We start from the raw sequence: 11873 nt of genomic DNA on the forward strand, positions 1-11873 counted from the left end.
GCGATAGATGGCGAAACGGGACGCGCATTTATCCTCTCCCCCCCCCCCCACCCCCCTCACCCCGGGTGCACGCTTTAGGTGAGCGCCAGTGGCATCAGCCCTGAAGGTCCGCGTGATTTACAGTTTCACGCCACATCTGCTGCTCGTGTCAGTGGATGCGTCGCTCGCGCCGAGCTGCCAAATGGTTTTTGTAAATTAGAAGTAGGCAGGCCCAACATATGCAAATCTCCATCGATGGGGAGATAAAGACGGCTGTGGCTGGTTGTTTGCTCTGCGAGTGTCACGGGGGGGTGTTTGGAGTCCAGCGCATTTAGTTGTTTTTTTTTTTTTTTACGCACACCTCCTGCGGAGAGCAGAGACTGTCACAGCACGTGCACTTTGGACGGCAGCGTCTCAAGAAAAAAGTTTCAATGGTTTTCCGAAAGTTGCCCGGTGTCTCGGCATCGGGCATGGGTCTGCGCCTGTCCCAGAAGTTCGTCTTCTTGCTCTTCCTCTCGGGTTTGGTCACGCTGTGCTTTGGAGCCCTTTTCTTTTTGCCGGACTCCGTTCGACTCAAGCGCATTTTCCTGTCCAAGACTGAGGTCCAGCCGGTGACCGTCGGCTCCGAGAACGATGTCAGGGAGCACCTGAAAAGACCCAAGGAGCAGGAGCACGCGCGGGGCATGACCCCGGCCAAGGCAGAGACGGGCACCAAGACGAAAAGTCTGAGCCACAAACCCTCCGCGTCCCTGGAGGAGACCGAGGCTGGGGCCAGAGCGCAGGAGGACCAGACTCTGTCCAGGCTCAGAACGGAGTCCGCCTCGCAGAGAGCCACCTCCACTGGCCACCATGACGCCAACTCGGATACTTTCAGTTTTAAGAAGTTCCAGAGGTGCCTCCTCAAACCTCCACTGGGCAGAGACGACGGCAAGCCGGCCGACCCAAAAACCAACGAGCGCCGGGACAAAGTGCGAGAGGTGAGTCTGCTGGGTCTGTCTTTATGTCCCACACTTTGGGACTTGTATAAAAGTCTCAACAAACAGGAAGTTGGAACAAACACCTGGCAACATAGCCTGCAGGCAGTTTCTTTTTATTGCTGAGTATTCTGCTGTCTGTTGTTTGAATCTTTTAACAAATACCAGTTCTTTATGCTAACGCAGAAACAGACATTCATACTTCAATAATACAATCATTAGTATCCTGATGCATGCTCAATAATCCAGGTAGAAAAATCTAAAAAAAGTTAAATCTGGTCCTCTGGACATTCAAAAAAACAAAACAAAGCAAAACAACAAAAAAAATGTAGAAACGTTTCGTCTCTCATCCGAGGGACTTCCTCAGTCTGAGGTGCTGTATTCAGCTCAGTCTCTTAAATAGCACCTTCTCAGGGTGGATCAACCAGTTTGTTGCTGACAACCAAAACCAGCTGATCATCATGATCATACAATCATTAGTGTTGAATTTGATTTGTCTTGTGTCTTTAACTGCTGTGAAACGCACACAATCCTCAGTGTACAGATGTTGCCGCATGAATCCCTGTCAGGTTTTTCTTAATGAAGCTAAAATGACCTAAATAATTCTTCTTGCTGTATCCGAGTCTGCAGATTCTACTAGATTGAGACGGCCATCGTATTCTAATTATTGCCCTCAGCTGAAGTCAAAGGCCTAAATGCTTTTGCCTTTGAGTGTGTGTGTTCATTTGTTGGCAGTGTTAACAAAATATCATGAGCCGGTGTACAGATTTTTAATGGAACTTTTGCAAAGTAGTCCTTGGATCGCACAACTGCTTAACTTTTGGAGTCGGCACACTTCAACGCCGCTGAAGCTAATCAACTTCCAACACGAAAAATGTCCAGAACTAAAGTTTGCAGAATTTTATTCTGAATTTGGTGTGGTAGTAGCTGAGAGTCATCCTCAACAAACTTTGGGGTGTTACACTCACTTACAAAAGGGGGCCAAAATTATAACCTTTTTCAAACTAAGGGCCGGTTTCAGAATCTACATCAACTCAAGATTAAGACACCAAACACCTTTTCTTGGTTGCAGGTTCCTCAACTTTGGTCTCATTTGATGTTCTTTGTTACACTTTTTACATCATAATCAAAGATTACTGGAAAAAAAAAAGTGATACAAGTATTTTACATTTAAAATATCATCTTGGGGGTCAGATAAGATGTCAACGTGGACCATATTTGGCCTCTGGGTCTTGAGTTTGACACATAAGCATTAGGGACTAACCGATCAAGTGAGATATCGCATGAGATCATGTGTAATGTTAATTACAAAGTTTTACTAAAAGGTTATCTCTGGCCCCTTCTCATTAACTCTGGCATGAAATGCAGGCGATAAGCTTTACTTCAACAATGAAGTTGTATCCTTAAAGACATTTTTTTTTAAATTCCTGTAGCTGTTAACTCATGTGCTCTAAGGTCACTCCTCGTAGCTGAAGCATTGCTGTCTCCCTCATGCAATCGCCTGCAAATGATACGACTGTGTGCAGTGACTCTCTGGCCAGGAGCTCTTCAAGCTGTGTGCCAGCCTTTGTTGAGCCCTGTGGCACCAATAAGGGCTCCAGAGTGGGAGCGTCTGCGGATCACACATCTGTACCCACTCAAGGCGAGTCAGGCTGGTGAGGGGGTGGAGGCAGGAGTGTGATGGAAGGTCGGTTGTTGGCCAGTGCTTACAGATGGGTTTCAGCTTTGGTATGTGACACGGCTAAGTCCTGTTGTCACTCTCACTTCCAGCCTGGCGTCGCCCTCTCACGCTCCTCGCATGCTTCGTACCTAGAGGTGATGTGCTACATGGTGGCGGAGGCGTCAGAGGACAAAGGGTTATTTGCCTTTAAACTCCACTGAGTCATAGTTTCTGTGTTTGATGCTCTTTCAAGCGAACAACAGTGAGACTCGGCCTGTTTATATTCGCTGCAAAACTCTCAGTTGTCATCCAAGTAAAAGTTATTTTTCCCCCCCCAACATATTCTTCTCATCTAATCATTCAAAGCTCGTTAATGAGAACTGATGCAAACACAAGTATTTTCACTGCATAATCCTAATCTGTCTTTGTAGTTTCAATTTATCATTAAAAATCCATCCTCTAGCTTGTTGTCTGTCTCTCTAGCTTTTGTTTTTCCTGAACGCTTATATCACTCTGCAACCAAAGGCTGACTTGTGTTTTTTAGCTCTGACCAGGTTTACTAAAGTAAAACGGGAAAAAAGGGCTAACAATTAAAAAAAAAAAGTTTTTTTTTGTCTTCCCACAGTTTTGATATTTAGGTACTTCTCAATAAATTAGAATAACTTCAAAAAAGGAGTTTCCATCACAGTAATTTAAATCAATAAGTAAAACTTATATAGATTCATTACACATTTAAGCTTTTATTTATTTATTTATTTTTCTGTTATGGCTTACAGAAAACAAAAACCTAAAATTCAGTTTATCAGAAATTTTAAAGATTAGCTAAGACCTATAAAAAATAAGAATTTTAACCAGATATGTTGGTCTACAGAAAGTGTATATGCACTCAATACTTGGTCTGATTCCTTTTGCATGAATTACTGCGTCGATGCTGCACGGCATGGCGACAATGAGCGTGCGCCACTGCTGAGATGTTCTAGAAACTCGGCTTGCTTTGATAATGGCCCTCAGCTTGTCTGCATTGTTGTCTCTGGTGTCGCTCATCTTCCTCTTGACCAAGCTCCACAGCTTCTGTCAGGTTTGTGTCAGGCCAGTTTGCTGGCAGGTTGTGATATCGTAGTCATCAAACCAGTTATTGGTACTTTTTGCAGTGTGGGCAGGTGCCAAGTCCTGCTGGGAAATAAAATCAGAATCTGCATAGACCTTGTCAGCAGAGGGAAGCATGAAGTCCTGGTAGATTCTGGACTTGTTAAAACCCAGTGGACTAATGGCAGCAGAAGACATGGCTCCCCACTTTATCACTGTCTGTAGAAATGTCACAACTGGAACTCAAGCAATTTGCATTTTCATGCCTCTCCATTCTTAATTTTTTTTAAAATTAAAAATTAAAAGCAAAATTAACTTTTACTGAAAAGGCGTCTTTGGATCACCAAGCACTAGTTCAGTCCTTTCCTGTCCTTAGCCCAGGTAAGACATGTTTGGTTCACGAGTGGCCTGACTCGATGAACGTTGATCCGTTTCTTGGGCGTGGCCCTCGGAGCACTGACTCCAGCTGTAGTCCATGCCTCATCAATCGTAGTCTTTCGTAAGATTTGAGAAGCTGATTTTTAATTAAATTTAACAGAAATAAACTCTTGAATCATGTCACTCTTGTGATATGATTCTTGTATATACCTTCAAAGCCCTAACTTTGGGTTTCTGTTTCCCAGTTCATGTTGTTTGCAGCCAGTGCAAATCTACATGGAGCTTTCTTTCCACTACTGTAATGGAATGTAAAGAAAGGGAACCTCACCCCCCAAGCCAAAAAAAAAAAAAAAAAAGTCTGGTATGGCCCACTGATTGCTTTAATGCCTAAGCTGTGAATGGGCATCATTTTTCTAAGCTGCCAACAACAAGAAAGCAGACTCCCCACCTTCTTTCTCTGTGTGCACATCCACTGCCAAGACAGGGTGAAACCAGGGACAATAACTGCCTGATCACACATCACAAATGTTAAAAGGCAACCCTCAGGATGCCAGTCTGTTCTCCCAAAGTTGCCAAGGGTGCTGCATATTTATTCTAGCAAATGCCTGCTGAAGTCATTCACCTCCAAAAGTCCCCAGCAGGATATAAATGGAAGTAAATTTCATGCAATGGCCGATTTGTAATTCTGTGATGTTGTTTGAGGAGCCTGCATGGCTACTTTGCTGCTTCGCTGGCTCCGGAAAAGAAGTTGGATAGCAGGAATTGCACCACAAAAATGCACGCCAAGAGGATGTCCTTTCTGGCATGCGTGTTTTGTTGCTGATGTTCTTTAGGCTAGCACTTGGGATGTGGAAGTCAAACATGAAATGCAGAGAGGGAACCCATAAAAAGGACGACACAGAATGATGGCGAGCTCTTCGGTTTGGAGGGCTGGAGCTCATTCATGGACTGAAGCCTACACATCTCTGTCCTCTGTTGGTCTCCACAACACTGCATACATCAGAGGAGAAGTGTGCATCTAAAGGCTGTATCTGTGAAGTCTATTTGCTTCTTCCTTCGTCCACGAACTGTTTCACAGAGATACGCCGGTGCAGTCAAATGAGGGCTTTTTGCTTGAGGAAATTGGAAAGTACTGTATAATGTGGCCTCTAACATGATGCATTTGAAAGGGGAAGACACTAACAGAGAGGAGGAGATGGAGCTGACAGCTGAGCTCTGCAGAGAGAGGACAGACTTTTTGCCCTTTCTTGTAGTAAAGCTTCTTCCAGAGGAGCAATAAAAAGCTTCACAGCTTTTTTTGTGCTCTCTCTGTGTGCTTGTGTTCACACAGTCCTTTAGCTATTCAAATCTTTGATAGGAATGTGGAGTTTGAGGTGTTATAGATGGACGTCTTGTTTATGTTTTTATTCATCCAGCTTCGAACCCCCCTGCATCACTGTTTGACCTACATGGTCATCTATCTGTGTGTGAGTGTCTGCATGAAACTTACAACAATAAGCAGATTTTTTTTCTTTTAATGGGAATCTTCTACGGGCTGCAGGAAAATTGTTTATTCTTGCAAAATAAGACAATAATGATAAGACTGTTCACCTCGCTGACACTTTTATCACTGCCTGAGCTTTTCTGGTTTCTTCAGCTTTCTGAAAAATAACAACTTTGAATTGAATTAATAATTTTTTTGGAGTAAACAAAAAAATCAAACTAATCTTAAATAGAAGAACTTTAGAGATCAGATTTTTTTTGAACACATTTCTAACTATTCATCTTTTGGCTTTTCCCTGTTCAGGGGTCTCCTTCTCACTCTGTCCTCTGCATCCTCTGTCCTCACTCCAACTACCTTCATGTCTTCTCTAACTGCGTCCATATATCTCCTCTTTGTCTTTTTCCTGGCAGCTGCATTTCTAACATCCTTCTACCAGTATACCCACTGTCCCTCCTCTGGACATGTCCAAACCATCTCCGTCTGGCCTCTCTAACGTTATCTCCCAGTTGTTCAACCAGTGCTGTACCTCTGATGATCTCATTCCTAATCCTATCCATCCTTGTCACTCCTAAGGAGAACCTCAGCATCTTAATTTCTGCTACTTGCAGTTCTTTCTCCTGTCTTTTTGTCCATGTCTCTGTCTCCAGACCATACAACATAGCTGGTCTCACCACTGTCTTGTAAACTTTTCTTTTGACCTTTGCTGACACGTTTTTGTCACAAATCACTCCTGAACCTTTTCTCCATCCACTCCATCCTGCCTGGACTCTCGTCTTCACCTCTTTACCACACTCCCCATTTTCCTGGACAGTGGACCCCAAGTACTTGAAGTCCTGCACCTTTGTGACCTTTGCTCCTTGTAGCCTCACTGTTCCACCGACCTCCCTCTCATTCACACACATGTACTCTGTTTTACTACAGCTGACTTTCATTCATCTTCTTTCAAGTACATACCTCCACCTCTCCAAGTTCTCTTCCACCTGTTCCCTGTTCACACCACAGATCACAATGTCATCTGCAAACATCATGGTTCACAGGGATTCCTGCCTGACTTCATCTGTTAGTCGGTCCGTCACCAGAGCAAACAAGATGGGGCTCAGAGCCCATCCTTGATGAATCCCACCTCCACCTTGAAGCTATCTGTCACTCCTACAGCACATCTCACCACTGTCCTGCTGTCCTCATACATGACCTGTACCAGTCTAACATACTTCTCTGCCTCTCCAGATTTCCTAATGCAACACCACACCTCCTCGCTCAGCACCCTGTCATATGCTTTTTCTAAATCCACAAAGACACAAGGGAGTTCTTTTTGACCCTCTCTGTACTTCTCCATCAGCATCCTCGAAGCAAAGATGGCATCTGTGGTGCTCTTTCTTGGCATGAAACCAAACTGCTGCTTACAAATTGTAACATCTCCTCCAAGTCTTGCTTCTACAACTCTCTCCCAGATCTTCACTGTGTTGCTCATCAACTTAATCCCCCTGTAGCTGCTAGAACTCTGTACATCACCCTTGTTCTTAAAAATGGGCACCAGCACACTTCTCCTCCATTCCTCAGACATTTTATCACCCTCGCATATCATTGAATATATGAATCAAAAACCTCACTTCCATCTCTCCTAGACATTTCCAAACCTCCACTGGTCAGCCAGCTCTCTACCTTTGCCTCTCGTCCCCACATTTAATGTTGTCACCCTCAGTCCTACATTCTTGACTGTCCTCTTCTCCCTCTGTCTCCTGACACACATTTCTGACTGCAGGTCATTTTGTCGTGGAAGTTGGAGGCAAAGTTTGCACAGAATCAAAAGCAGATGTAGTTAAAACACACTGAGGCAATTTTGGAGGAACACATTTTGAGGATCCTCCTCAAGCCATAGTTTTATCTAGTTTTTTTTTTTTTACTTTAATGTTTAGATGCACTCTTGAGACAAACACAAAAACATTGATTTTTAGACTATCAAATCAATTAATTAATTAATTAATTGGAGAAACAAATGACTTGTCTGTAACCAAACTGTCACTTCACTTAAACTCACACATGCACAGATACTCAAACTTAACACAAATAATCAAATAGGTGAACTTGTAGCTCTGCTCAAATTCAAATGACCAGTGAGTGGGGCAACTGTCTGAATAAATCGTTGCTGTTAGGCTGGCACCTCCTGGCCAGATTGGAGCGCCGTGAACTCCTTCCACCCTTCATTCCCCTGCTGCTTCTTTTCCTCCTAGTCAGGTATACTGAACAAGTTTTTGTCTGAGCCAGGAAAATGGCCTCTTGCTGAGTGAGAAGAAAGAAACGGGAGGTGAACAAAATCTTAAGAAAAGACTCACACTCTACCCAGTATACCCACAAAGCTGGAACATTTGTGCTTTTCTTCTCCGCTGCGGATACTTTGCAAATGTCAGGGGCTGGTGTTTGGAATGTAAGCTCATCGTTGTCTTTGGTCTGTTTATGTGGGGGAGTGAGCTGCCACCCCCCCATGGATATTGATGTATTGTGCAAGTCAGCGACAGCAGAGGCAGATATTATCGGTTGCTCTGCGCTGTTTGGTTTTGTTGCAGATGCAAAATAGTGCTAATGCTATAGCAAAGTAAACAAAATGACAAACATTTGAAAAAAATATGTTGTATTATTATATATGATTCAGAAATTGGGATACCAGGAGAAATGTACACCAGAACAATGACTTAAACCAGTTACTTCTAAACTTTTTACATGGCATACTACAGAAATTACTAAGCTCTTAAAGTACCCATATTGTGATATTCAAAAAAACCGTAGTACAAGTTGGCATCTGTGAGCCCTAGCTCTAACATCGGCAGAAAGGCGCAGTGTAAGATGTGATGGTTTCATGCATTTGTTACTGAAAACTGGACCACACATGCATTTCTTCTGCACCACAACCATTGAATACAATTTTGAGATAACTTTAATCAGATTAATTGCATGTTTCTTTAACCACACATGCTCAACCATTTCAACAGTTTACATCACAGGTCAGCCAGCTTATTAGCTTGTTTTTAACTTGTAGATTGATACCAAACATTCTCCTCAGAACCACTGATGGGATCCTGGCTATCACTAGTGGTACTTGTACTGCAGTTTGAGCAACACAGGCTTTAACAATTACCTTTTGATACATGACTGTGCAGTTTCGCAATAGGAAAAAAAAAAAAAAAAATATATATATATATATTTATACTATTCTGTTAGTTCTGACAACAGTCACAGTTATCTTTTTAATGTTCATAGACATGATGTCTCTGAACAGAATGTATTTGACTTTTTTGGATCCACTCTGGGACATTGTGCTGTTATTTATTTATTTTTTTGCTATCTAATATTGACTCTAGTTTATCTAACATTATTAGTAGACACCCCATATTTCAAGAAACTTAGCTATTTTCTGATAGGGTAGTAATATGGTTATTTCTCAAACCCAATGGCATTTTACTTCAATTCAGTTTATTTATATAGCACCAAGTCCCAACAGAAGTCATCTCAGGGCACTGTACAGAAACATTCACATACATTATAAAAGCCAACTAGTAAAAGTTGTATATCTAAGGAAGCCAGCAGATTGTGTTGAATCTTCTTCTCGTCACAGTCTCCCATCCTGAGCAAGCGCATTGGCAACAGTGGGAAGGAAAAACTCACTTTTAACAGGAAGATACCTCCAGCAGAACCAGGCTCAGGACGAGCAGCCATCTGCTTGGACCGGCTCAGGTTTGAGAGGACAGGAAGTAGAAGCCAACAAACACAGAATGGCAGGTCCAAGTGTACTTTTTATTGGAGAAAAGACAAAAACAAAACAGATATTAAGGATATAAATATTTACAAATTCAAACCGGTAGAGTAGAGCAAATGAAGAGAGAACAGCGTAAGTAAATGTGGTGAGATTGTTCTCCAGCAGTCTAAGCCTTTAGCAGCAGAGCTAAGGGATAGCTCAGGAAACCCAAGCTGACACTAGCTATAGGATTTATCAAAAAGGAAAGACTTAAGCCTAATCTTAAAAGTAGACAAGACGTCAGCTTCACAGACCAAAACTGGAAGTTGGTTTCACAAGAGGAGTCTGATAACTGAAAGCTCTGCCTCCCATTCGAGTTTTGGAAACTATAGGAACCACAAGTAAACCTGCAGTAAGGGAGCGATAAATCGAATAAATGCTGCCTGAGAGACACTGTTACAATGTACCAGTTACAGAGCAACATTTCCTTCAACAACTGTAGTGATGGACGCTTTGTCTCCAGCTGAGTGATTGTCAGCAGCGTTTTTTTTACATCGCAGAAAATCTGAAGGGTGTGGCGCCATTGACATTTGTAGTCTTGTTTTCAGTTGTTGTTCTTGTCCTTCGTAACTCATTGTGAGGTGACATTTGAGGTGGCTGTAGATATTGTTGTTTACATTGCTGTGACAACTCTAAAACACAACTTACAGCTATGACTGACTGTTCATTATCGATAGGTTAAAAGCTGAAAAACCTTTACAAGACGGAACGTTCCTTCGCAGCACTTAGTTACGCCATTGCTGTTGCCACAGATTTTCCTCAGTTGTGTTCGTTTTTCTTGTTTTCACTGTGTCCAATTTCAAGAGATCTGCTTATTTAATGTCTGCCTTCTTGTTATGTCACATGAATGAAAACCGAATGGAAAAAGATGACGCACGTGACTGAGTTGTATGACTAGACTGAATTATTCCTAATCTCTGGTCTGACAGGCGAAATGATAGATTTTAGTTCAATCACATTTACTTATAATAAAACAAAATGACTGCTTTTATATCCAGTGAGATTATACGATGAGTAGGTAAATGCAGCATAAACTTAAGTTAGTTGTAATCGATAGCAAATAAGAGACAAACTTCTTTAAATCAAAATGGAAATTTTTGGATTAATTGTTCAATCCTACACAGCTGAACTGACTCATTGTGTCTCAAACCTTTTTATTTATCTGTTTGTACCAAAAACTGGAAGTAAAAGTGAATGATGGGTGGGTGGGGGTGGTGTGTTGGCTAACAACATTCACCATTCAGGGCAGTGTTTTTCCTGCATATTTTCATTGTGGTAGGGAACCACCTTTGGGGAAATTTTCTCTGAGGAATTATTTTTAGCAAGTGCATGAATCTGCATTTCTGTGCTTGTGGACCCAGTTTCTGGAAGTTCAGGAATATATGCCACTTTCTGAAGACAGATACTGTACATGGACTGCTATGTATGGCTATAGATCTTCATGCTGTAAGTTTTTTTATGTAAGGTTGACGAATGTTAGGGTGCTCATAGCATAATTTCAATAAAGAAAACTTCTTGAATGTCTTGTCAGGAGAAGTTTTGTTTTGGAACAGGGTGATATGCAAATGGTTGTGTGTGTACACTCATTTTTGTAACATCTTTTGGGATAAACCAGTAATTTTTATGCAAACTTTATGTATTTTTTCTAGTGTTTTTGTTTAAGCGTATAGTTGGATTTGACTAAAGGTTAGGTTTGAATTCTATGGTTTGGGTTAAAGGGCAGCACGGTGGCACAGTTCGTAGAGCTGCTGCCTTTCAGTGAGCAGGTTGCCCTGGTTCAAATCCCGGCCGGGAGCCTTTCTGGGTGGAGTTTGCATGTTCTCTCCATGCATCATCATCATTTCCTCCCACAGACCAAAAACATGCATGTTAGACTGATTGGTAACTCTAAATTGTCCCTAGGTGTGAGTGAGAGAGTGAATGGTTGTTTGTCTCGTTTGCCTCTATGTGTCCCTGTGATGGACTGGAGACCTGTCCAGGGTGTACCCCGTCTCTTGCACAGTAACAGCTGGACATGGGCACCAGTGACCCCTGCAACCCGAAAAGGAAGAAGCGGGTAAAGATGATGGATGGTTTGAGTTAAGGTGTTTAGTCATGTAAAGGGCATAAATTGTCCTAACAAAGACAGTTTTATAAGACTGTGGGTTCCTGTTGTTGAAAAATGTTTACCAGTTTTAATGTCTGTATTACATGGTTAGGTCAACAGTCCACAGATTTGTTTTACTCCTCCTGTTTGTCCTGAAACTCCCCTCACTTTCATATTTGCACAGGTCCTAAATCAAGCGATACTTGTTTTCCAGGGCCTCTCTGCCTGTGTTTACTCTAACCTACAGGTAATGCGTCAGCTGCCGGTAAAAGCAGAGTGTAGAATCTGAATCCCATTTTGTCACGTTTTGACCCTTTGCTCCAAGTGGAGAGCTCAAAGATCTGTGTGTAGGCATCAGCTTTGGCTTTGTGTTTTTCTTGAAAGTGGATTTCTGCTTTTTCTTGAATTTCATCATCCCGACTATCAAATCTTTTTTT

At 42.2% G+C, this 11873-nt stretch overlaps 1 protein-coding gene across 1 annotated transcript in view; it reads left to right on the plus strand.

The window, feature by feature from the left end:
- Positions 1 to 449: 449 nt before the first annotated feature.
- The window catches only part of LOC119409665 (mannosyl-oligosaccharide 1,2-alpha-mannosidase IC-like), a 110303-nt gene continuing 98879 nt past the window's right edge, over positions 450 to 11873 (plus strand). The window contains exon 1 of the mRNA XM_037676567.1: positions 450 to 956. Coding sequence (XP_037532495.1) covers positions 450 to 956 — 507 coding nt within the window. The remainder of the gene's footprint in view (positions 957 to 11873) is intronic.

This window comes from Nematolebias whitei, chromosome 5 (assembly GCF_014905685.2).
Source record: "Nematolebias whitei isolate Nwh7 chromosome 5, NemWhi1, whole genome shotgun sequence".
NCBI lineage: Eukaryota > Metazoa > Chordata > Actinopteri > Cyprinodontiformes > Rivulidae > Nematolebias > Nematolebias whitei.